The 25,749-nt window shown below is 47.9% G+C and overlaps 1 protein-coding gene and 1 non-coding gene across 3 annotated transcripts; one reads left to right on the plus strand and one right to left on the minus strand.

Annotated features, from left to right (window-relative positions):
- Positions 1-587: 587 nt before the first annotated feature.
- Positions 588-22,899, minus strand: LOC135815275 (uncharacterized). Of its 2 annotated transcripts, XM_065328550.1 has the most exons (25): positions 22,641-22,899; positions 22,490-22,543; positions 21,739-21,810; positions 21,179-21,267; positions 20,307-20,425; positions 19,992-20,071; positions 19,739-19,794; positions 19,364-19,430; positions 18,530-18,732; positions 12,136-12,249; positions 11,652-11,801; positions 8,581-11,346; positions 7,804-8,105; positions 7,349-7,418; positions 6,986-7,026; positions 6,690-6,723; positions 4,644-5,032; positions 3,756-3,846; positions 3,430-3,504; positions 3,161-3,201; positions 2,475-2,543; positions 2,262-2,331; positions 1,765-1,841; positions 1,412-1,551; positions 588-1,066 (listed from the first exon to the last, which is right to left on the minus strand). In XM_065328550.1, exons 1-25 carry the CDS (start codon positions 22,802-22,804, stop codon positions 1,024-1,026), a joined length of 5,376 nt encoding a protein of 1,791 aa, XP_065184622.1. In that variant the 5' UTR covers positions 22,805-22,899; the 3' UTR covers positions 588-1,023. The 2 variants fall into 2 exon arrangements, with proteins under 2 accessions (XP_065184622.1, XP_065184623.1); XM_065328551.1 differs by lacking the exon at positions 11,652-11,801.
- Trnaa-agc (transfer RNA alanine (anticodon AGC)) lies at positions 7,222-7,294 on the plus strand. Its single transcript has one exon. It is a non-coding gene; the product is annotated as a tRNA-Ala (tRNA).
- Positions 22,900-25,749: the final 2,850 nt, after the last annotated feature.

The following is a 25,749-nucleotide window of genomic DNA, read 5'->3' on the forward strand; positions in this document are numbered from 1 at the left end:
CGATGGTAACACGAGTCAGCATGGGGGACACAGTACCTCTTCACTAAAGTCATCAGGAACGATAGTCAATGACCGGAACAGGTTTTTCTTCAAGTATTTTACTGTCATGAAGAGCTGGGATTCAAAGTTTGAAGCCAACCATTGAAATGTGACATCCTGTCCGCATTGAATGGAATACATGATTTGTACCGTGAATCAAAACATGCATTGTGTAGTGGTGATTCAACCATTTCTATTAGAACGAGGCAAGTATAGTAGGACGGTCTAAGACCATGATTGAGAGAAACAGAGAGTACCAGGTTCAAGTCCTGCTTGGAAGCGGAAGGATTTCTCCAGCCGTGCTGCGACCCACAGTTAGTTGGGAACTCGTGGCCTGGCACGAGGGAAACATGGACGCAGCGGATGGGATGGATTTTCGGTCTTTGGCCACTTTGTGGTGGGTCTGATCTACTCACCTCCCACCGCTTAGGAGCTGCATCTTTGCTTTGATCCTAGAGGGTGGTGGCGTTCCTGCGGATGCGGAAAACTCGGCCTCCAGGCGAGTCTTACATGAACCGTGAATTTTTATTATTTTTATTAGAACAACAGGTTGGAAAGATACAATGAAGATGCAAGGTCAGAGCTACTTCAAATATAAATGCCCTGTGGAATAATTACAGACTTTTTCTTTAGGCTTTTCTATAAATACTATACGAACTCCAAAAATGATGGATCTGTGCTTTTCTTGATAGAACTTTACTTATATGCAATGTATGTAAATACTAAATACCGACTTTCTTCATGGAATTCTGTTTGCATAGCCTAGGATGTTTTCCATGCAACTACACTAAGTATCTCGCACAATGGAGAATTCTGTATGATAAATAATGGATGAATGCTTGCAGAGCAATTCAGTACAGTTCCGGTGATATCCATAAGCTTGCCACTGCTTGCTGTTATCATACCATCATCTCGCTGCAAGGCAAAGATGGTGGATTCGATGAGATTTGAACGGTCTGTCACAACTTGCACGTGGGGATAGAGTCATGGCATAGAGTTTCCAAGTAAATCCAGTGGGTTCAATATCCTACAGCAACATCCACAGAGAAACAGGAACACATGGGGAGCGCATGCATGCAGGGCATGTGCATTTACTCAGGACTAGCACAGTAACGCTATGACCACGGTACATGTACAAGTACTCTACATGACTAAATGCTTTCCTTTTGCGATTAACTTGAATTGATTTATCTACACAGTTTGGGTGGCCTGCTTCCATGCGTGAGTTTGCATGAGTTGCACAATTATTTTGCCGGTACAAGAGGGGTTACACTACTTTAACAATAATGTGGCTATACAGCGAGGAAGCATAGGAGACTGCCTTGTTTTGACACCGTCATTAGGCCCAATACAGACCCTCCCCGTGACTCACCGGTAGTGAAGAAGGCATTGCACTGGCCAGTCTGTAGGTACAATCTGATTCGAATTCTCCTCGTTGCTTGCAGCTTGCTGACTCAATGCCACACCAAATGTGTCACCTCTGACGATGTGGAGCTGTTGCTTATTGCCATCCTGCAGTACAGCAGAACAGTAGGTTGCAACCGTGATAAAATTCCCGGGGGGGGGGGAGCTAAATGCTGACTAAGCCTAAGTGAGTTCAACTGGCATTGCGTGCTTGACACTTCTTGTTCAACCAAGATCACCATGCTTCACAATTGTCTACTATCCAAAAGCATTACACAGGAAGCCTATCGTGGATTTGTATCCGTGCCGGAGTATTCTTACCAAGTGCCGTGATGCTGTCAAGCCTGCCTTGGATACAATGCATGCACCACCCAGCTCCATTGTTTGTGCAAGCATATCTGAAAGGAAGGCAGGCGTAATCACAACACAACTGTTTCGAATGGAAGCCTTACTTCAAAGTGCAGCTTGCGGTTCTGCATGCGAAGCCGGACTACCAAAACAGAACAATTTAAAAAATGTGCATTGATCTATTGTAGATGAACTTGTGGCCAGTTAGTACACATGTAGATGTAGCACTGTCCACTTTGCTTTCAGTTCTTCTGATGGTCCTTGCCAGTGTTCCTCCAGCCTGTCATTGCTAGTGAGACTGAGCTATTGAAGCGGGGAAATATAACAACGTTGACAAAAGTGACAAGGCGAAGGTGAGGTGAGCGGAACAGTTGTAGAAAGCTATACAGACAGGGCGCCAAGCAAAGCCTACAGTACTGAGCGTTCACATCTCCGGCACAAAAATGACTGCAAGTTGACAATGCACATACCTCTGGTGGTTACTGGAATGCTTTCACTGAATGTAACATTGGTGCCATGGAAGAGCCTGCGACCTTCCGCCTGCCACACATTGCAACAAGGACAATGACAGTGATTAGATTCGTGCACAATGGAACCAGTGTCCAGAGATCATGCAGATAAAGACAATAGAATTTCAACCATTCCACCTCAGTATCAGCTTCCTGAACATGCCGCCATCATACCTGTGCTATTCTTGATTGTCTGGGAGCGCAACTTTGAACAGAGCTGTCACCATTCACTTCGAATTCCTCCTGACAATCATACACAGTCAAGGGAGAGCAGACGCAATTTTAAAAAGGCGGTTAAAAATGAAAGAAAATGAGTCAATCACAGTGGCAACTTCACACCCACAGCACCGGTGGTGACTCGCGGGCAATGTATGAGTGCAGATTCAATACAATTCCGATCAGGATGTTCATTCCTGATCCGAATTTCATTGAAGATCGTATTCTCATCATGCTGATAAAGAGTTATTTTTAAAGACCCATGGTAAATGCTTGTTCCCAGAACATTACCGTTGCACAACAGGAGTCAGTAGTGCGTCCTCGAGCTCTAAATTCTTGCCTTTCTATCGATTTCCAATGCCACTACATGAGCATACATGTCCCATAGGAGCAATGTGTAGGGGGACTAGCTCACATGGTAGAGCGCTCGCTTAGCATGCGAGAGGTACCGGGGTCGATACCCGGGTTCTCCAGGCCTTCTTTTTGGTGTTTTTTTTTGTCTAGTCTCACTCACCACCAGGACAATCTCACCAATGTTGACCCAATTGTTCCTACCTACATATATGTTTCTTCACATTGGATATGAATCATATCCTCTTTGCTTTTCATGGAATACTGTCTAAAAAAACCCTAATTTCCCCTACCTCTGGCAATAGTGTGCCTGCCTTGTAGCACTCCTCAATCCCTGTGACAACCAAGAAGAGAGAATGAGGCAGACACCAACGCTGACACCGTGCAAAATTGTATTCGTGCCACAATTACATGGGCTATCTATCAGTTGGAGAGCTGCTAGGTTACAGACATGCCAACATGATGCCAATCGTCAGCTCCGAGAAGAGCTGGATCGGTTTACCCAGCCGTACACCCATCTACCTTGTGAGTTCCCAGCAGCAGGATGGCTGGTTGTGCTTACAGTTCATAGACACGATCCAGACACCTGCCGCGATCCCTTGCAGATACTTGAGGGATGGCTCAGCCAAACCTTGATCTAGAAAGAAAGAGAGAAGCACCAGCAACAGGAAGTTGAACCCGGCGTTGGTACCAGTACACACTGCTTATCAGGCAGGCCGTGTGATGCTTGCTCTAATGTTCTACTTTGTCTACTGCTCACACCGTGCAAACAGGTAAAGTTCCTAGTTAAAACCAGCTGAAAACAATACTTGGGGAATTGTGTGTTCGCTGAAGTCGCACCAACCTCTTCTTCACATTGAAAACAATACTGTACATGTAATACCCTACCTGACGTTGCCAGTATCACATGCGTTGTGCAGCCATTGAACCGGCTAGCAACCCGCCCACTTCCATACTTGGCCACGGTCTTTGCCATCCTCTGTATACAGCGCCGACAAAGCAATAAGAAATGACACGGTCCTATTATGATAGCTTGCATACCGTCCTACCGGTAGGACCCAAGAAATCGAGCTGCAAAAGTGCTTTTGGTTGAGAATTTTTTAAAACAATTGTTGAGATGAGGTCTTTGTCAGGCAAAGTAATGGCGCAAAATGCAAGGCTATGTCCAGTGCATTGCGTATGCGCAATTTTACCGATTGTCAAAATGGCCGCACATAATCCTGTCGGTGCGCTAGCAACTCTGTCCAAAGTGAATTTTGACCATGGCACATCAATTGTGGTGAGGTCCTAATGTTTTTATTAGCTTGCCAAGGCCGTGGAATGCATAATTTCATACTCCGTTTCCATGGTTACCATGGGTTGTTACCATGGAATTTCGTAGTATGCCTTGTGCGATCATGTCTAAAATTTGTGGACTTCTTCATTAGCCCCTTAGCAACAGTTTAGGGTCAAGTTTTAGGTCAATGTTAGAACATAGGCCATGCAGCATGTCTGTGTATGATGGTCCTACCGGTAGGTCCTACCGGTAGGACCGAGGTCTATGCAAGCTATCAATTAGGTTCGAACAAACATCCCGCTATTTTCGATCTAGACACAATAGAAAATACCACACCATTATTCTACAGCCAAGGTAGGATAGTTCTCTCAGCTCCACTTTCCAGGCATCACACTCTTCACTTGGACATTAGCTGAGTGATTACTAGATAGAGGGTCATACATGTTTGGCTAAGCCGGGTGTGTGTGTGGGGGGGGGGGGGGGATATTTATTCCTCTTACCACTTGGTCGTGAGTTAGGTCATGAGTCACAAATGATAGCCGTCTGCTCCCACACTGTTTCATCTGCTGGCTGAAGGGTTGCACACCTTCGTGTGGAGTGTTGAGACTGGGTGTAAGCGATGGAGGCATCTGTGATGGTGACGTACACTGTCCTGACAAACCAGATGCTGTGTTACTTGAAGTACACATGCCACTAGATTGGTGGCACGTAAAGGGGTTCAGATCAGCTGATATTACATTTTCCTCCGACACCATCAAAGAATTTCTCTGCAAGCAGGGTTCGGAGTCAGGAGGTGTTGCTGTGATTAATTTTGACTGGGAGCAATGCAGTGCTTGACTGCAGGAATTTTCACATAGCACGTCTGATTCGGCCGATTCCTCACTTGGATCTGTTTGGCACAGAAACACATTGCATATTATAGCCACAGGACTATACAGCCAGCAGACAGAAAATATAAAGTACATGTACCAGCTGAACAATCGTGGGCCTTTTTCGACTATAATGTAGATGCTGAAAAAGCTGTCTATTGCATTACACTAGCCCACAACCAGTCAGAGAGATTATATCCTCTCTACGACACGTCACTCTGGTTGGGCACCTACCCCAGGGTAGCCGTGGTAGCGCGGTCCTCGCACTCATGATGAAAAGCAGTCTGCGTGAGCATTTCTGAATGCATGTAGAGGATGTACGGTTGCAATAGCGATACACTTCCTTGCAAGTTGGCAAAGCTTGAGGGATCCAGCGGGGAATGTTGTGGATGATGTCGGGTCAATGAAGGGAAGAAAGCACTTAGGATGATGTCATTAAGTTAATATAACCTATAATATTAGAGTGAGTAATCAACTCCATGTGTTCATGTACTTGGTCCGTTTGATCGCAATTGTCGCTTATCATAGGCTATCGCCACTAAGAACAGGTGTTTTTTTACCGCTCTGTGAAATTTCCAATAAGCACAGTGAAGAAGCATGATACATGAACACTCTCCGCCACAAGAAAACAATTTCAGCAATGGAATCTGATGAAGCAAGTCAAAGAAAGGAAGCAAGGTTACAAAAAATGTACAAAAGAAAACAGCGACGGAGCGCGTTCTTGCACTCACGCTTTTACCATGTCCTGAATTTATCCGACTCTGGCTCTGTATCACCCGAGCTGCTGTCACCTGAACTGACATTCTCTGGTGTGTATAGCCGCTGGTGTAGAGTATCTCTTACTTTCTCTGCCTGGCGTATGGCAGCGATGGGAAAGGAACAGTTGTGGCTGTCACTTCGGCCTTAGAGGAACGTGGGCAGCGTGACCCATGTTTCACCACGGTGTGTTTCAACAATGTCTTTGAATCAGGCACACATCCCTCTCCAGACAGCTGTCAGACGCTCTGCTGGATATGCTGACCACTACTCTTGTACTGCCGCTGCCAGGTCGGACACTGTCTTCTTTGCCACTATCTCGCCACCAGTTTGTAGGCTTGCAAAGAATGCCAGGTCGTTGCAGTTCAAATGTGGCGACTGAGCTGGCTGGCCTGGGTGACCACTCGAATGTCAAATTCTGTCTTGGCCCTGTGTCGTACCCAATGCTGCTGGTTTGCCTTGGTGGTTTGAGGCCTTGCACCATTGTGCTGGTAGAACAAGGGCATCCCAGCTTCAGGAGTTCTAGTGCCGCGACGGAACAACCAAAGTTTCTCACGCATCGCATCGAAAACACCGTTCTTCTTCAGCATAACTCTGCCGTGACCAGTGGTACATGGTGACTGTCACGCTCTTCACGTCAGGATGTCGATTTCCCCTGCTACAGTTCCGGTCTTTGAGCTGCGCTTGCCTTTGCAGTGAAAAGTTCCCGCTTTTCCCATCAAAGGCGTACGAATCGCGATGCCACTGGCGCTAGTCGCGATGGGTTTTTATTCTTTCTGGTCTCCTTTGATCTTGCCATCACAACCTCCCAAACGAAAGTGAGTTAGATATCGTGATCGTGCTGGGTTTTACCTGTCAAAAGGTGCGTGGGAGATACGCGACAATTGCGATGAAACGGATCAAGTACAAGTAAGCTCTTACCTGGCTTGCTGCAAGCAGATGCAAAGGACTCATCCTGGAATGTACACAAACCAAATACAACACAATCCCAAACTCATGATCAACAGCAGACATGAAGATACGTTAGTGCAATAACTACAGGTGCGCAGCCAGTGAGTGGCACAGCAGGCATGTGCACACCCTGTTGTTTCTGCACAAAACATCTCCTGTAACTTCTGACACCAACCTCCATTTGTCATAACAGAGTGAAAACAGTTGCGGCAGCAGTAAGGTGGAGTGGAAATAAGTTTAAAGACGTGTAGGTACCGATTACTAACAGAGCTTGTGCCGGCAGTGTCTTCTTCTTGAAGTTGGGAACCTGAAAGAAACACAAGCAAGAGCACACCGCCGCAAACGTCTTTCTCGCTGCTGTGTTTGGTGGATAGGGTCTAAGCCTCCAAGGGCTCATGACAACTTGAAAGCTAAATCCAATAACATTTTACAAGGCAAGGTGAGGTCATTGTAATGACCATACATACTTATCAAGTTCATTATCTACACAACTACACAAGCAGGGGGACTAGCTCACATGGTAGAGCGCTCGCTTAGCATGCGAGAGGTACCGGGATCGATACCCGGGTTCTCCAGGCAATCTTTTTTGCATTGCATTTTGTTGTTCTTCCTATGTAATAAACACATACCGAGCAAAGCAGTCAGTGCAGCCATATCTTTACGCATTTGTTCCAAGTTTCCCTCCAGAGCTTGAATGTCCTGCAGAAGAGCCAGCCACACAGAAAGTCATCATTGCAATCATTACTTTCGCCTGCACAAGGCGCTTGACCACTAAAAGAAAGCAAAGAAGAAAAACCCAGCTCAACCTGTTCAAAGTAATTCTAATAGTTTATTTCACTCTGGCAGAGCAAAACGCTTTCCGTTACTAAGAATATTTGAGCAGAGCAATACCGGCAACCCATCAAACTAAAGCGGTGGCAAGTGAAATCTGATGTGATCAACATCATCCCTGGACTATATAGCCCTTGCACCCGGAGCACTGGGCTGTGCTACGAGTGCGGCCCTGCGTTGTTTACGAGGCTGGGATTCACATTACACTACTGTACCCATAGTAACTGTTACTGGATTCTGACTTAGCTCTAACCTGGCTTTCTAAGTTTGTACACGGCATCCCGCTATGTGTATAGCTGGGTTCAATAGCCTCGTTTCCAGCAAGTCCAGCAGAGATGGTTGTGGGGTTTATAGGTGTGAGCACACTACCACCGGTAGGGCTGGCAGGGATGCAGCTCGCAGTGTCCGGTAGAGATTCAGGAGACCTAGCTGCAGAACTGAACAGCGGCTGGGAGGCAGGATGACACGGATTGTCACTGCTTAGTAGTAGTGGAGAACTGGCTGCTGATCCTGGAGTCGGAGGTCGTGTTGTGGATGTGTTTGTTGAAGGGATGCCTGAAGAAAGAGTTGAGGTGGAAAAAATAAAATAAAATACCGAAACTTGACAACGGCAATGCTTGAAAGACCCATCTCTTTGTTGGGCAGGTATAATAATGCAGCAGCAGAAGAACTTTGCACGGATGCATACATGTACATACCAGTACAGTGAGCCAGCCAACTAACGTTACTTTAACCCAAGCAGCACACAATACAATTGACCCTCAAGTACTACGGTGAATACCCAACCAAGGTCGCCCCAAGGCTGGTATGCTGCCGCTCCTCCTTTTTCTGTACCTTTTCTTCACACATCTATTCACTGTGGGCTCCACATTCATAGCGAAATCAACGTAGCAAAACTCCAGACCATCTTTTGAAAGCTTTAGTCTTTGAGTGCCAGTAACTCATGGAAGCTACTGCTTGATGTCAACTGGTACCACGAAAGGTATACCAAAATTTACCCAAGAAGATCCGCATACATGTGACTACTTACGCTCTACTGGCTGTACAAGTGTTGACGCATGGAGCTCGTGATGTGGGGAGTCTAGAAGGTCTGGTGAAAGCACAGGACTGCTAGAGTTGTCCAACTGGAGTTGACCACTGGCGGAGGCTGACTGCGAACAGGGTGGCTTGGCATCAGGATCCAGCTCAGTCTCATCCATGCCATCAGCGAACAGTGGCTCGGAGGAAATGCCTGTTCCAGTGGCAAGTTGGCTACCAAGAATGTTGGGAGATTGGAAACTCAACAGGGGAGCCAGCAAGGACTGGGACTGGGTAAACTGGTCTTCATCCAATTCGCGGTTTGCGTGTGGCGTCTGGACCATCGTATGGGATGCCTCCACAACGTTGTTATCACTGGGACATTGCACAATGGAGTTATCAGCTGGAGTGGAAAGTGACCCACCTGTTCCATAATCTGTTATCGCTTCACTACCATAGCTGTTCAAGATCATGTTGGGACTGCCTTCAGTGTTTGTGCGTATGCTATTGGTTGCACAGTCTGCCTGGTACGATGGTTCCACTAGCCGAGCTGGGGATTGCGGGCATGTCCATTCCGATGCCGAACCAAGGTGATCTGTGTGCTGATATTTGTTATGGTGGGATTGAGGCACTATGCAGCTGCTGCCAATCTCTTCCGGAGTTTCGGTTGCTTGTATTACATGTGCATCTGACATGCTTGCAGCTGCATTTGTCCCAGCAATAGAGTGCTCATGAGTATCAGAGCAAATGGTTGGAAGTGATTCTTCAAGCACACTTTTTTCATTGCTAAGGCCAGTCAGTTCACATGAGATGGGGTCTAAAGATGGACCAACTTCATGCAGCGTGGTTTCTGCTGACACATGGCTCTCTGCTTCGACTTGGTTTACAATAGTTCTGACAACACAAGGACTATGTTGACTAACGTCCAAACCCGTAGAGAAAGCTCCTTCAAGGATAGCTCCAGAGTACTGTTGATTGCTTGCTTCATAATCAGCTTCCATCCCAACTGAACGGTCACGTATCAATGAGCCCGGAGAACAATGGGAAGCATTTCTCCCAGCATTACATTCGGTATCCATGCTACGTTGTTCCACTACCACAGGGTCAGCGGCATTGGGTAATTCCCGAATTTTCGAAATGCCTGTTCCAGTGGCAAGTTGGCTACCAAGAATGTTGGGGGATTGGAAACTCAACAGGGGAGCCAGCAAGGACTGGGACTGGGTAAACTGGTCTTCATCCAATTCGCGGTTTGCGTGTGGCGTCTGGACCATCGTATGGGATGCCTCCACAACGTTGTTATCACTGGGACATTGCACAATGGAGTTATCAGCTGGAGTGGAAAGTGACCCACCTGTTCCATAATCTGTTATCGCTTCACCACCATAGCTGTTCAAGATCGTGTTGGGACTGCCTTCAGTGTTTGTGCGTATGCTATTGGTTGCACAGTCTGCCTGGTACGATGGTTCCACTAGCCGAGCTGGGGATTGCGGGCATGTCCATTCCGATGCCGAACCAAGGTGATCTGTGTGCTGATATTTGCTATGGTGGGATTGAGGCACTATGCAGCTGCTGCCAATCTCTTCCGGAGTTTCGGTTGCTTGTATTACATGTGAATCTGACATGCTTGCAGCTGCATTTGTCCCAGCAATAGAGACCTCATGAGTATCAGAGCAAATGGTTGGAAGTAATTCTTCAAGCACACTTTTTTCATTGCTAAGGCCAGTCAGTTCACATGAGATGGGGTCTAAAGATGGACCAACTTCATGCAGCGTGGTTTCTGCTGACACATGGCTCTCTGCTTCGACTTGGTTTACAATAGTTCTGACAACACAAGGACTATGTTGACTAACGTCCAAACCCGTAGAGAAAGCTCCTTCAAGGATAGCTTCAGAGTACTGTTGATTGCTTGCTTCATAATCAGCTTCCATCCCAACTGAACGGTCCCGTATCAATGAGCCCGGAGAACAATGGGAAGCATTTCTCCCAGCATTACATTCGGTATCCATGCTACGTTGTTCCACTACCACAGGGTCAGCGGCATTGGGTAATTCCCGAATTATTCCAGGCGCTGCCGAGCATGCACCTTCGAGAAGTGCCTCCGAGCATTGCTGGACACTGTCATTCAGCTGAGCATCTTCGGCTAAACCATACTCGACTGACGAGCTTCCTGGAACTGAATTTGTAGAGCCACCTTGCATAGAAGAGCAGAGTAGAGCACCATCATCAACTCCATTCCGTTGAGGACTGGGCGTAATAGCAGCAGCAGCAGCGGTAGATCTCTCATGTGCAACACTACTAAGCTGATGCACAGGTTGGCACTCCCTTGTACTAGCACTACAAGCCAACTGAATTGAATCACACCGAGGTTCGCCCTCTCTGGGTAAAACAGATTGAGCTAGCTGTGACACATGAGCATGGACTTTGGACATGTCACAGGCAATGTGTTGCTTAGAAGAACAGGATAAAGAGCCAAGTTTAGCATGAGCCTCCAGTGGCGTATAATCTTGCTGATGGGTTTCTGTTCGGTGATCTCCATCGGTCAAAGAGCAGTCATCTGGCCGTGTTCTCTTCACATAATCTTGGTACATCTTCCACAGATACGGTCGCATTGGGTCGATGGGACGATCCTCATCGCAATCTTCCTCCGGACAGGATTCGGCAACAACAGAGCCACTAGGGCTGGAAGAGGATTGCTCCTTGCTGTGGGTCTGTTGATTAGCTGTGCTTGCAGCCACACTCCCTGCAGTGGTGGCATTCTTTGTGTGTGCACCCTTCGGTCCTGCAGTAACAAACAGGAGCGAATGCCAAAGCCAAAAGGACTAAGAATAGGCTGGCACACCATTAACCAATAGTCAATAGTCTCTGTATGCATCGAGTGCCTCAGAGCGCATAAAGGGACTGAACCACTGAGGAACAATGAAGGAATTGAATTCCATCCTGGAAGATAATCATTGAAGATAGAAAAATAAAATGCAGCACACCCAGACAATTCTAACGCCATCACAAACTATCAAGACGTCAAGCAAAGGACTATCCGCAGCAATTTTTAAAGTTAATAGCGAAAAGAAAACAATTGCCCCTTACGTGCCTCTGTCAACCAAGAGTCATCATTAGGATTCAGTAATGATGTGCCAAGTTTACCAAGGGGTGCAGCATTCAACACCCGCACAACACTGACTTGCTGCGTGCCCCGGGGGTTATTGCATTGTCTTTTAGTTGGCAGCTCTCCTTCGCCTAGAGTTGCATTTTAAAAGACAGCAAATAGTGCGCAGCAGGCAAGACAGAGGAAGAACGAGCGCTAATCATGAGTCGCGATGCTTGTGATGAGCAATTGAAAAGTTTTCAAACATAGCTTGCACAATAAATCTGCTACGTGTTCTATTCGGACTACATGTATTTACATCATGCCAGAACATGCCTATGAAAGCAATCCAGCACAATGCTAGAAAGCTAGTGCCTGCGTGCAAAAAGGATGATGCAAGTGGTGTCATGTCTTCGTAGCTCGTTCTACCCACATAAAACAAGTCTAGACTTCATAAATCGTCATAGCCTGAATCGATTTACTTGCCTCTCTTCTTGATCCCCGCTCCTTCTGCCCGGCTATTGGAAGGCCTGCATGAGTGCTGTCGTAAGTTCCGTTTGCACTTGTAGATTTTCAGGCAGACTCCACATTGATTAGGTTCTGAAACAGAATGGGTCAATTTTAAAATTTACTTCCTCGTGGTTACTAGTGTTGCGCACTGGTCTTGTGATAGTGAAAAAAAAGTTAAACGTTTTTGTAATTTTGGCATGATAAACGTGCAGAAAGTTTAACGATGGCTACCTGGCCACCCATCTGAATGCACATCTTTACACAGACATCTCAAACCGGGTTCGCGATATCGTTTCTTCAAATAACGAAAAAAAATTGTACTCAGATGGAGAGCCAAGGTTTAATTTATACAAAAGAGAAAGACCAAGGAACTACAAGTTACGCTATACTGTCCACTAACACCACCAGTTACTAGGTCAGTGTCGTGCAATGTTATCGCATGAGCTGATTGTTTAGTAATTGGTGGTGTTAGTGGACAGTATAGTGTAACTTGTAGTTCAGGGGCGTAGCCAGGATAGTGATCAAGGGGGGTGCCACGACTTTCCCCACACAAAAGTACATGCACTTATGTTGGTCCTTTCATGCATATTATTCGATCCGTGAATTGGGGGGGGGGGGGGGGGAAGCAAAATTCGCCCCTAAGTCGACGCTGAAGATCAATCAGTGAATGGCAAATCTCCAACCAGGGAGTAGTAATGATTATGGTATTTTACTACACTCTGGCCTGCTTCCAACCAATGATGGACTAAGTCCTGGATGCTGCTTTCTCCAGAATTATCACTCACTCCATCGAACTTTTAAAGTGGGATTTCTCGAGCCATTTTTCCCCTTCGTCATGTTTGATAGTGCAGTAAGGCATCCTTGATCAAACCTATATTATTCCCCACAAAAACTCAAACTGCACTTCAACGTTACTTTCACTCTTCTACTGCTGTATCCACACTTGCAATGCATGAAAGAAACTTTGCCTTTCCACAATGAGACCAATTAACAGCGAGAACATTATACAAAACATAGCGAGAACAAACTGCTATGTCTGACGTGTGCTTTCCGGCCATAGACCGCGTTGCTACTTCCTTGCTTCTACCAATGGCGTGTTTGTATGATTCTTTGTTTCTAACAAAACATGTGGAGTGCGATGCAAATCATGTGCTGAGCCTCCTGAGGCCTGATGTGACACTGCACAACGGCAGGTACGAAGCGGAGTTCCCTTGACTAGAAATTTCATTGCAAAATGGCCAATCATGAGACAAAAATTAATAGTCCACTGCATGTGGATTGGTTTCAGATACATTGTGTAGTATGAACTCTTTTACGCACTTTACTTGTATGCATGCACGTGCCGTTGCGACACGTGTTCACGCCCGCCATGTGGTCTTTACACTCCGAGCATGCGGGCCCTTCAGGGACGCATGCGAGGAACTGATCATGCTTGTTCTGGTTTTCGGGAGTTCGGAGTTTGTTTGCATGAAATGAAGTAGAAGCTGTTTCGGTGTGTGTAGTTCTGTTGTTGTCGGACCTGGATGGTTGCTGTGCGATACACCCAAAACATGGTGGCAGCGGTGTTCTCGCGGTGCTAGCTTTCGGTTGTCTGTCTCCGTTTTCCGCGGATGGGTCCGAAAAAATCCAAGCCTCACGTCACGAAAGTAAATCCACCTCGTCCAGGTACCATGAGTTCTGACAACTCGGAGTCTCAAGCTTCTACCTCCGCCGCAACTGCCTCCGCCAGTCCGGCCGTAGATATCTCCGCGTTCTCGCAGCTGCCTCAGCTCCTGCAGGCTCTGATACAGCAACAGCAACAGCAGCAGCAACACCTCCAGCAGCAGACCACCGTTTCGACTGCTCTACTTCAGCATCTGTCTCAGCCGAGTCAGCCTCCCGCTCCGGCTTCGGTTTCTCCCGGGAATTTTCCCAAATTACAGCCTTTGGAGGACACCGACGATGCGGAGGCTTGGTTCCTTACCGCCGAACGCCTGCTCATTGGTTACGGCGTGCCTCCCGATCGGCGAGCCTTGGCGATCGTACCCCACCTCAAGGGCAAAGCTCGCAGTGCTTACAATAATCTGCCCGTGGGTGACTCGAAGGATTTCGTTCTCATCAGAACTGCAGTACTCGCGCGTTTCCGATTGGACGCGGAGGAGTATCGCCTGAAGTTCAGGTCCATAAATTTGTCCTCGCCTGGCGAGACGTACATGGAACTCCACCACCGGCAGAGGGATTTGTTCGAAAAATGGATCACTCACGCAGGTGCGTCCGGGGGCACAATCGATGTTCCGTTCGTGACTGACCAGATAGTGCGCGAGCAGCTGCTCTCCACCCTGCCTGCGGAAGTGCGTCGGCATGTACAGGAGCAACCACGAGTGAGTGCTACTGACACGGCCAAGCTGGCTGACGCGTTTGCGCGCGCGCAGTCAGACCTGAGCCGGACTGCTCCACCGCTAGGAGGTGCTCCAGTAACAGTACACGCCGTCCAGCATCGTGGGTCGTCTGGCAAACCTACGTCCTCCGAACGTGGTTCCACCTCTAACGCCTGTGGATACTGCGGAGGCAAATCCCACGCACGCTCAGCCTGCCCGGCACGCGAAAAAACGTGCAACAAGTGCAACAAGCGCGGGCACTACGGCGCTGTCTGCCGCTCATCCCGCTATGCCCGTGCGCTATCGGCCGAGTCTTCGCCGGGCACCGATGCCGTCGCTTCTCCCAGCTCCGTGTCTGAGGAATCTATTGATCTGGTCCCCATCTACGTTGGTGCCGTATCCGCGCACCCTCCCAGCTGGCAGGTTCAGCTCACCATCAATGGCACCACCGTTCCATTCAAAGTCGACACCGGTGCCGATGTGTCCGTCATCTCCGAGGAGGTCTACAACTCCCTTAGCACATCCCCGCAGCTCCAGCCTTGCCGGCACGTTCTCGTCAGTGCAGCCAACACCAACCTCGAGACATTGGGCCTCTTCTTCGCGCGGCTCGTCTTTCCCACCTCTGGTTCTTCACACACTTGCACCGTGTACGTTGCCAGAGGCCTGCGTGTATGTCTCCTAGGGGGCCCTGACTCCGTCGCTCTTGGTCTAATCAAACGTTTGTTCTCCAGCGACACCGCGTCCGCTACACCACTTTCGACCGCTCCGGAGTCCAGTCAATCCACGGACGATGCGCCGGGTAGCTACTCCTCAGCTCCCGCCGGGTCAGAACCTCTGCCTCTGACGACACCTGGCGCCGCTATCCCACAAGACATACGGCAGGAATTTCCGTCACTCTTCTCTGGTCTTGGGTCACTCAACGAGCCGTACAACATCGAGCTCTCACCTGATGCCAAGCCATCGTGTCTCTACGCTGCGCGAAACATCGCACTGCCGCTCCGCTCTAAAGTGGCTACCGAGCTTCAGCGCATGGAACAGCTTGGTGTAATCCGCCCTGTCGTGGAGCCCACTGACTAGTGTGCTGCAATCGTGGCCGCACCTAAGTCCAACGGCACGGTACGCATCTGTGCTGATCTGAAACCTCTGAACGAAGCCGTCCGACGGTCACACCATCAGCTGCCAACAGTAGACGGAACTCTTGGCCAAATCGGCGACTCAACGGTGTTCACGAAGCTCGATGCCAACAGCGGGTTTTGGCAGATCCCGCTGGACATTCCCTCCCAGCTTCTAACCACCTTCATCACCCCCGCTGGTCGGTTTTGTTACACGAAGTTGCCGTCCGGCATTTCCTCTGCGCCTGAGATATTCCAGCAGCGCATGTCGAAGATCCTGGCTGGCCTGGAGGGTGTGGTCTGCCAAATGGACGACATCCTCGTCCATGGCCGCACTCGTGCCGAGCATGATAGTCGTCTCTACGCGGTGCTCCGACGCCTGGTGGATGCAGGGCTCACCCTCAATCCGTCGAAGTGTGAGTTCGCCGCCTCTGACCTGTCCTTCTTGGGAGTGCGGCTCACTGCTGCCGGCATTCAACCAGGTGACAGCAAGACCTCTGCTATCCAGCGCTTCCGTCAGCCTCAAACCGTCTCAGACGTCCGCAGGTTCATGGGTCTGGCGAACCAACTGGGAAAGTTCTCTCCCAATCTCGCCGCCCTCAGCCAGCCACTGCGAGAGCTGTTGTCCAAAGGTCGCACATGGACTTGGGATCAACCACAGCAGACAGCCTTCGACAACATCAAGGCAGAGCTCTGCAAGCCAGCCTGTCTGCAGCGCTACGACCCCAACTACGACACCAAACTATCTGCCGACGCCTCGTCCTATGGCCTCGGTGCCGTGCTCTACCAGCGCCGGTCCTCAGATGTTGAGTGGCGTCCCGTCGCTTGCGCATCCCGGTCTCTCACATCGGCCGAGCGCAACTACGCCCAAATCGAAAAGGAAGCTCTCGCGATCACTTGGGCTGTTTCCCGCTTTGACACTTACCTGCTTGGCATGGCGTGCTTCCTCATCGAGACGGATCATAAGCCTCTCGTACCTCTTCTCAGCACGAAGCGCCTACACGATCTCCCAGCGAGAGTCCTGCGCTTCCGACTCCGCCTGGCACGATATCACTACCAGATCATTCACGTTCCAGGGAGCTACCTCACCAGCGCCGACGCTCTCTCACGCGCCCCTCAAGACGACTCCCCGAGTCGGGATGACATCACCATTCAGGCTGAGCGCGACGTGTTCGCTACTATCGCAGTCGAGAATCTAGCCGATCAGACCGTCCCAACGCAGCAGGTTAGAGACGCCCAGCAACAGGACGCTACATTGTACTTGCAGGTCTGAACCAGGGAGTAGTACCTACTACTCCCTGGTCTAAAACAGGGATGGCTACAGTGTGCGCTGTGCAGAGTTGCGCATGTGATCAGCGGGTCTGCTATAGTCTCTCTCGAACCAGCTGTGAACCAAGATCGAAATTTTTGAGGGGGGTGCTTTGGCACCCAAAGCACCCCCCCCCCCCCCTGCCTACGCCCCTGTAGTTCCTTGGTCTTTATCTTTTGTATGAAAAAAAATTGGTCGTTAATTAAAATGTTAGACTTTGTGACTCGTTAGACTTTCCGGTTTTACAGCAGTGAGTACTTGAAAGTGAGTATTTTCGCGACTGCGCTCGAGAAGAATTTTGCCGACTGTGACGTTTCGGTGATTTTCTCGATTTGTTGGCAAAACGCTAAGCCACTTTTTAGCGTGGCGCGGCTCATCTTTAGGTTGCCTGATGATTGCACTGATATGAGCATGAAACTCAAAGTTGCAACGAACTAGCCTTGCTCCCCTGTTGTAGTGTGTTTTGTACTACATGTATTATTGTAACCTGTCTTATTTCGTACTTGGTCCGCGTCATCGATATTGTCCCATATCTTTCGACAATTTGAACTTAGACTTAGGACAACAACGCATGCACTTGAGGTGATAAAACTTGGTACAATGGAAGGTAAGGTATAGAATGACAACCAGCCATGAGGAATTTATTGTGCAAGGATGGGTTCATACTTTTCTTGGTCTTCCTCGTCGCTGCTCTCGGCGCTGGTGACAAAATAATATGTTAGCTCGGGATCGATTCTCGCTTTCGCAAGCTCATCTCTCTTCCTCTCCGCTGCCTGGATATTTTCTAAAGGGAAGTCAATCGTGACGGGCGCCTTCTCTATAGGACTTCGCGTGGGCAGCAAGACTGCCTGTGTGGTTCAAATCAGTCGCCGTTCTTTGCAAGATTTTATTTTGAACGACGACGACGCGTACAGTGCTTCAAATCTCCACGATGCGCTGGATACTCCGAGTGTTGAGCTGGAGGTGAGGGAACTGCGATCTCAGCGTGGCGAGCGATCCCCGAGGTGTGCGATCTTGGTCGTTTTGTAAAATGGAACTGATTCTGAGTAGCCGATTACTTTCTTGTGCGTCGTGCTGCTCTTGCCTGCGCAGTGTGACAAGATAATCTATTTTGATGCGGTGTGGTATCAATCAGAATCACCCGCCAGTCGCTCTCGAAATCCACTCGAGATCTAGCTAGACCTTTCAGGTACTAGTAAACTAACCTACTAACCAAAATTGGGATGAAATGGGCTGCCAAGTGAGCATTGGCGACATAAAAACAAAGGTAAAAGACAAGCGACAATATTGCTGACGCGGACCAAGTAGCTGTTTTAATCCAGCGGTGCAGACGGTTAGCCGTTTTCTGTCTCTCTAGCTTTCACAATGAAAGACTATTCCAATTTGAGTAATTTCTAAGAAACGTGGACATTCTACCTTCGAACTGATTCTTCATTTCTAACTTAGTCCTGTGCAGTTGTTCTTAATTAAACACATGTTTTTGAAAAACACTAAGAAGAAGGACACATGCTACGTTGTGTTTTTTTGCCCTCCAGATTTGTTTGACTCATGCTTGCCTTTTGCTGTCCTTTCTTTTCTTATGTAAAACTCACTCAAAGCAGGTGCACTGGGGGTCCTGCCGCTGCAAGACTGTGCGGGCACAATGTCACCATTGTCGTCGATTGCAGCATTGCGGATGCTTTGGGGTGGGCGATTGTGTGCCAGGCTAGACCAGTGAGTGCTGCTAGAGCGCGATGCACCGACTCTCACATTCCTTCCCGCAGCCGCCTTGGGTGCTGAGCACTTGGTTGGTATCCTTGAGGCCAGCACAAGCAATCAAGCATACAGAAAGAACAGACTCCACAGTGTTTGTAGAAGCACAACCTACTTCTGAGTTAAGCACAAGACTCTGACAGAAATTCTTTAGACAGTACTGCATCATCCTGTGTGGAGAGCATTAGATACATCAACAACATAAGGTTGTTGGCTACAGTTTCAGCCACTTCCATATAGTTTTGTGGTCACTTTTCACTAAATTTCATCTTCGCAATAATTCACTCACAATAATTCACTCATTTTGCAGGACTAACAGAAACTATCCTGATGATTCTGAATTTGAACTAAAATTTGGGGGTCCCACATCCATTCCTTGTGATATTGAGGTTCAAACATTCGACTTTTGGACGAAACAGCAAGATGCGTGACTTTTGGACAACTGGAACAATGGTATAGACCAGTGTGACCCCTATTTCACGGTATGACTTCCAAAGACCATTACCACACGTCCATAGAATAAGAAGAGATTACATAAAATGTAAACGAAATGTTGGCCAGCGGTCATGCTATGTGAGTGCCAAACCAAAATGTTGTCAACGCCCCTTGTCAGGTCAGTTGCTGGGGAAGCAAATGCACAGAGCACGGTAACGACGGCACATGAAGATCCTCACCTTGTTTCAGGCATAGGCGGCGGCATCATAACAGCATCCGCAGTTGCGGATGCAACATCGAGCGGATCTGAGCATTGGATATGAAAATGCCAGGACAGAGCAATCGTGTGACGTAGCATATTCCATAGACTCCCACTGTGACATTCACAAACCTTGTACTGTACTTAAAAGTGTGTGTACTTAGCAATGCCAACCGCCTCTTGTATGATGTCATCACTGCCATGACATGCAAGTCGTATCTTTTAAGATACAACGTTTGCATGTGATAGGAACTAAAAGAATGAATGATTAAAATCTTTTCTTCATTTAGATCCCATCCCATGCAGGATTTAAAGCGGTTATACATGTACCAGTTACTTATGAAAAGACACCAACCTTCTGCTGAACTGCCTCCTTGAGATCTGCATGGGCCCAGAGCAAGTGATCGTTTCCTGTACGGATATCAAGAAGATACCATTCGTTAGTGTAAAGAACATTATGCAATTGGGTGGGATACTTCCTTTACTTCTGAACAACACAGCAATAGACCAAGCAACCAGCCAAGAGAAGAGAAGAGAAGAGAAAAGAAGAGAAGAAAGGAGATGATAAGAGATGAGACAATGAGAGAAGAGAAGCAAGGCAATTTTACCTAGATGATCTTGAAGACAGGTGTGAAATGCCGGAGAGAGTTGCTGGAGTGGATGGTGGGTTTTCTGAACCAGCTGCATCCTGATGGACACCACAACAGATCATCCAGTTGTTTTTAGAGTAGTTGTAGCAGCACGATATCCCGCATGCCAGAAAGAGAACAGTAGGACATATGTGTATGGTCCATGAGGAGCAAGCTAGAGTGTTGCAAAGTACAGTACGGTAGACGTTAAGCCTTTAAGCTCACCATGAAGTACATTTACATGCCAAATGATGACAGTCTGTCTGGATAAATTCAACCCTATAGGGCACTCACTGGTTGTGAATCTGGTTGGCTGCCAGGTGACTTGTGAGGTGTTGGATGCAGCAAAGCAAAGGCTCGAATAGCCGGGGTGTTACTTGCCCGTTGTGGTGGAAACTGACGCGGCGGTGTAGCTAAGCACATGATCAAGCACAGCGTATAGCAGGGTGGTATGCTACGGTGATAACAGCAGAAACCTCCAGTGTGAGTCCGATAAAAGCACAATCCAGTGTGTATCTCACAATCACCAAAGTGCCTGAATGGACAGATCTTGCGGCCTTTGCCACGATTATAATCACGGTTACACCAGTATTGTTTAGTAACACCGTGCTGACGGACACATTTGGAGCAGGTCTATGAAACATGCAGGCAGGCAGGCAGGCAGGCATAGTGAGATGGTCTAAGACCATGACTGAGAAACAGAGGGTACCAGGTTCAAGTCCTGCTTGGAAGCGGAAGGATTTTTTCCAGCCGTGCGGCGACCCACAGTTAATTGGGAACTCGTGGCCTGGCACGAGGAAAACATGGATGCAGAGAATGGGATTTTCGGTCTTTGACCACATGTTGGTGAGCTGATTGATCTACTCACCTCCTACCGCTTTAGGAGCTGCATCTGCGCCTTGATCCTTGAAGGGTGGTGGCGTTCCTACGGATGCGGAAAACTCGGCCTCTGTATAGAGAAACCGAGTCTGACGCGAACCGTGAATTTTTTTATTTTTATGAAACATGGACCCTCATGTAGAAGCTGTAATTGACCGGGTGAGATGACTGTACAGTGTACACTGAAGCTCAGCACTCTGATTTTTTCTAAAGCTCCATTTTCAATTTCGAGTACTGTACATGTCCACACAAAATTCCATGATTTGATTTGAAGCAAGGCTACTTACATACACCCTTCAGATCTTCCCTGGCTGCGGAAATAACGCCATTGACAGCATCCAGCAGTTCATTCAATGTCTGGTTGGAGTTCAGGCTCCTGGAGGAAACATTTAAAAAAAAAAGCTAAGTTTCACTGACCAGGTACGTAGGCAGGCTGATAAATGGGGCGGGGTTACGCCGGAGGCGGTACAGTAGAACCTCTGTGTATCTGGACACCTAAGGACAAATATTGATGCCCATATTAATGAACTGTCCGTAACTCGGAAATGCGCTGCAGCCAAAATGGACAAGATGCACCATTCTCTTTCATTGGACTCCCTGAACCAATACATAATAGGAGTCGAGAGTTATGACCCTTTATGGAGTGAAATACTGTGGGCGACCATCACAAAAATGAAGCATTTTTCAAGATTTGACTACAGGTCCACCCCGGTTGAGGGAGGTACCGGTATTCAGGTTTGCTACCCCCCCCCCCCCCCCCCCCCCCGGTGGCAGCTGTGTGCCTCCCGACATGTGGCCAGCTTGCTATTTTCACTGTAGTCGAGGGTAGATGATTGTACACACTCACCTTTTTGAAATAGGGTGCTTACACAGTGGACAAGCTGATACTGCCGAACGGACAACTTCAATGATGCACGATCTGCCATGAGACGACATCAATACCAATACACCTAGTGTCTGATCTGATACCAGTGGCACCAGTAAAATGGTATCCAATGTCTATTGGGGCTGGCTTCCCCCGGGGAGACTCCCTGGTCCCCACTCATCATAACACGGTGTCGTGTAGCGTATGCCTGCCAGTGTTCAGCACTGTTGCTGTTAGTCTTTTCACTCTTTTGTTTCCATTAGCTGTAGCACCGACTGTCAATAGCAGGAGTCTCGTGAGCACGATAGACCACGACTTGAATACACAAGCCAAAGCCACTCCCTGGGAAAGCACAGCACACACTCTTGGCTCCTAACTCTCAACGGCAAGCCTTCACCTACAGCACTATCATGCGGCTGTTCCACTGACACCATTGGGAATGCCGGCAGCCTGAGCTCAAAGTGTTGGCGTTGCAAGCCCTACAAAGCTCTTCTATCCTGCACCGTTGGTGTTACAATGAGTGTTGATCAGGTTTTGCCTGAGAGGCCCGCCTGATGCAGCCCTGATTTCCAAGTATCTATGCTACTATCCACACACTGCTGTAAGATAGGAATATAGCAAGAATGTATGTCATGTTTCCCCTCAGAAACAACTCAGCAGCATGCAGCAGCAGCAATGGGAACCCGGGGCATCGGAAGGCATTTCCGGACCCCTTGTTCTACGTAGACTGTACCTGCAGAACTGATGATTGCATGTTGTCGACAGCGGGTCGCACATGAGATCCAGACTGGAGGAACATGGAAAGGAAGGGTTAGCAAGGCGGCCCGTCGCGGACTGTCTGGACAGGACCGCCGCGATCTCTGAACTGAATTGGCTGGACTTACCAGATGGAGCACTCGAACGTCTTTTGCAGCTTAGAGACAATGTCTTTCGCAGCATAAGCATCATCGCGTCGAAGAATTGTCCTTGAAAGCGTGATACTGTCCGCGTCCATAGCTGCAGAAGAATACTCTTCACAATTATCCGTCGTACCTTCTTCCGCCTCCATGCTCTCAATTCCCGGAAAAATTCAGAAAAACAAAAGAGAATCCCTTTGGGTAAGCTACAGCATGCTAGCAACGTCCAAAAACTCGTTTTGTCGTTTCGAAGCTTCTTCTTCTTCATCTGTCCAACTACGTAATTGGACAATTATTTTGGAGTAACTCAGTTCTTTGCCATTGATAAGTTCAGATCGAAGGTCACGAACTTTGACCCGCGTTGGCCGCCGCTACTTTTAGACTACGTACAGTGCTGGCAACTGAAATCCGACCACCAGGATTTCAGTTGCCAGCACTGTACCTAGTACCAAGAGGGGTTATGTACTCTTGCTAGTAGACTACCTACTCGTAGTCAAGGTCAACTAACGAATACCGTAAAATCGTTATCATGGACAGACCTACAGTCCGTGCGCCAGTTCAGAAAAAGTCGTCTAAAAGTTGCACTTTTATTTTCCAGATTTGCCAGATTTCGCAGTTTTCTCAAGATATCGCGAGACGAATACTCAATGGCGTCTCCTTCGTCGTCCTTTGGTTTACGTCCCCCGTGAGTTCTTTGTCTCAGATCGTTGTCGAAATCCAACCTAATAGTTGTTCTCTGCCCTAAGTTTTGTCCATGGCGATAACAAATATCGAGAAGTTGAGTTCTCGCTCGTCGCTTGCGTTTTCGTTATGACGCTGATATTTTGGTTGAACATGCTATAATTTCGTGCCGTTGGTTTGTACAAGGGTTTCGCTATTTCCTGCTTATTTATTTAGAAAGAGATATTAGCCAACAGTGCATCCTCCAATTTTGGCTTGTGCAAAATATCCGACAGCGGTGATACCAACCGTTTTGTCAACACTGTATTTTTTGACACATTTTGAGACACACATGTCTTCAATTGGTGAACTTAGGAACGACCGACAGAATCGTTCAAGGGGTCCTAGTATTCTGCGATGTACCAGCCAGACCATTGTATCCGTAGACCACGAATTTATAAACAACACGAACCTCAACAGGTTGCTGGAGCTCCAAACACAAACCCTCGTAGATCAATGCATGTGCCTATACTTGTATGTACAACAGCAACAATATCAAGCCAAATACAGTACGGAGGTGGGAAAGAAATATAAATAATTCATGCAGAGAGGATGACACTACAAACACAGCACCCGAGCCAATGCAGAATTGAAGTGAAAAAATGGCATCTGCGGATGGCCTGGATACGTTGCTACTACATGTATGTACAGAACAACCGCCACAAGCTATGACACATAAAGTCTTGTACCTTCATTCACGGCGGACGCATGGAGCAAATAATACGTTTACCATACACCCGTACATACATCACGTTTTCATGCGCTTTTTTCAACAGACCCACACACGTCTGCATGTACATGTAAACGCACAGACATGTACACGTACGTACGTGCACGAACATACACACCCATAAACATGCACACACATACACACACACGCGCACATCCGCTAAAGTATGGGAGCATATGTGCACAAAGCATCACGTGATTGCATTCACAAGTTTATACAAGACAGCCAGGTAATGAATGCATACTTGTAGTTGTGTGGTAGCTGCTACAACAAATGGAGCATTGGCTAAATATTGCAATAAGGCCAAACTAAAGAAGGTGTGTGGTTCGACTCACCCGACCGACCGTACAATTTCAGCCCGACCGTAACTTTTTTTCGGCGGGCTGTCGTGTGACTGACGTACGTGGACTGAACACGTCCACGTCTACGTGCTGTGCGGCGTGAGTCTGCGGACGCAGGCGGCTCCTTTTGCAAGTTTTGGACTTGACTTGTAGTTGTACTGCAGTGCAGTGCAGTGAGTGGTACGACTGCTGCCTTGTGCTGGTAGTAGAGTCTACTCGATACGCGTATACAGTGTATTTACATGTACTAAAAAATATATTAAAAAAAAAAAAATCCGCCCGCCCGCCCGTAAAAAAAATGTCCATGTTAGTCGAACCACACACCTTCTTTAGTTTGGCCTAAGGAGAGTGTTATGATAGTCATGCAAAGGTTCTGCTGTTATCAACGAAGTGCACGCCTCTCGTGCCAAGTTCAAGATCCATTGTACTCTTCTTTGCAACATACTTCGTGCAGCTTGCATCCAATCGTAGGCATCACGAGTCAAGGCAGCAGCCACATGGACCAGTAAGATTCACTGATATTGAGGATTTGGACCAGGGTGCTGTTCCGATCAAACTTGAAATAACACCTTGTTGAACTGGGTCTTCCCCACTGGCACAGCCACCTGGTGTGGCCCTACCATTAGTGGTCTCTGCCCGTTGCCTTCATTTTATTGGTAGGGTTGTGTTTGACGAAAAGCCCACTTGACTGCCTTCCAGCATATAGCTTTCAAATGTAAGTGTGATGTATTGATATCACAGACATGCTGACGTTTGGTACATGCCTCAAGGCTAGTCAATAGAATTGATAGTCATACATCACTTCAAGCTAGGACCACTCCAGTGGGAGAAATCAGGTGATCCACTGTTGTCCGCTGGAAGCGTTTGACCCTGTTGATCATGGTGATATCTACATAGGCATCAATACACAGCCGGAAAGTGAAGTGTGCACACACAGACGCACACACACACACACACACACACACACACACACACACACACACACACACACACACAGTGACACACACACACGCACACAGACACACACACACGCACGCACACACATACCAAGCAGCATAGCAGCACAATTTCCACCATGTAAAGCAGCAAGTATCGCCCCCCAAGCATGTGTATGCACAGAGTACATGATTATGCCACAAGGGATTTTTTATATAATTATTTGAATGCAGGTGCACAGACCCTGGGTCATTGGCATTGGTCATGGGTTTCATATTCATGTCCTAACTATAAATTGATAAGTCAATAATAATTTTGCTCTTCTGTTTCATGCATTGTGTGTAAAATACCAATATACAGGCAAATTGTA

The sequence above is a fragment of the Sycon ciliatum genome, chromosome 4, assembly GCF_964019385.1.
Source record: "Sycon ciliatum chromosome 4, ocSycCili1.1, whole genome shotgun sequence".
NCBI classification, from domain to species: Eukaryota; Metazoa; Porifera; class Calcarea; order Leucosolenida; family Sycettidae; genus Sycon; species Sycon ciliatum.

What these genes read in the sequence shown, in the direction of transcription:
- LOC135815275 (XM_065328550.1), bottom strand. Translation starts at nt 22,804, where the DNA reads ATGGAGGCGGAAGAAGGTACGACGGATAATTGTGAAGAGTATTCTTCT. An exon ending in GGAAGATCTGAAGGGTGTAT is followed by an intron (nt 20,426 to 21,178) that starts GTAAGTAGCCTT and finishes TCATGTGCTTAG; the next exon opens with CTACACCGCCGCGTCAGTTT. An exon ending in CTGTCTTCAAGATCATCTAG is followed by an intron (nt 19,795 to 19,991) that starts GTAAAATTGCCT and finishes ATATCCGTACAG; the next exon opens with GAAACGATCACTTGCTCTGG.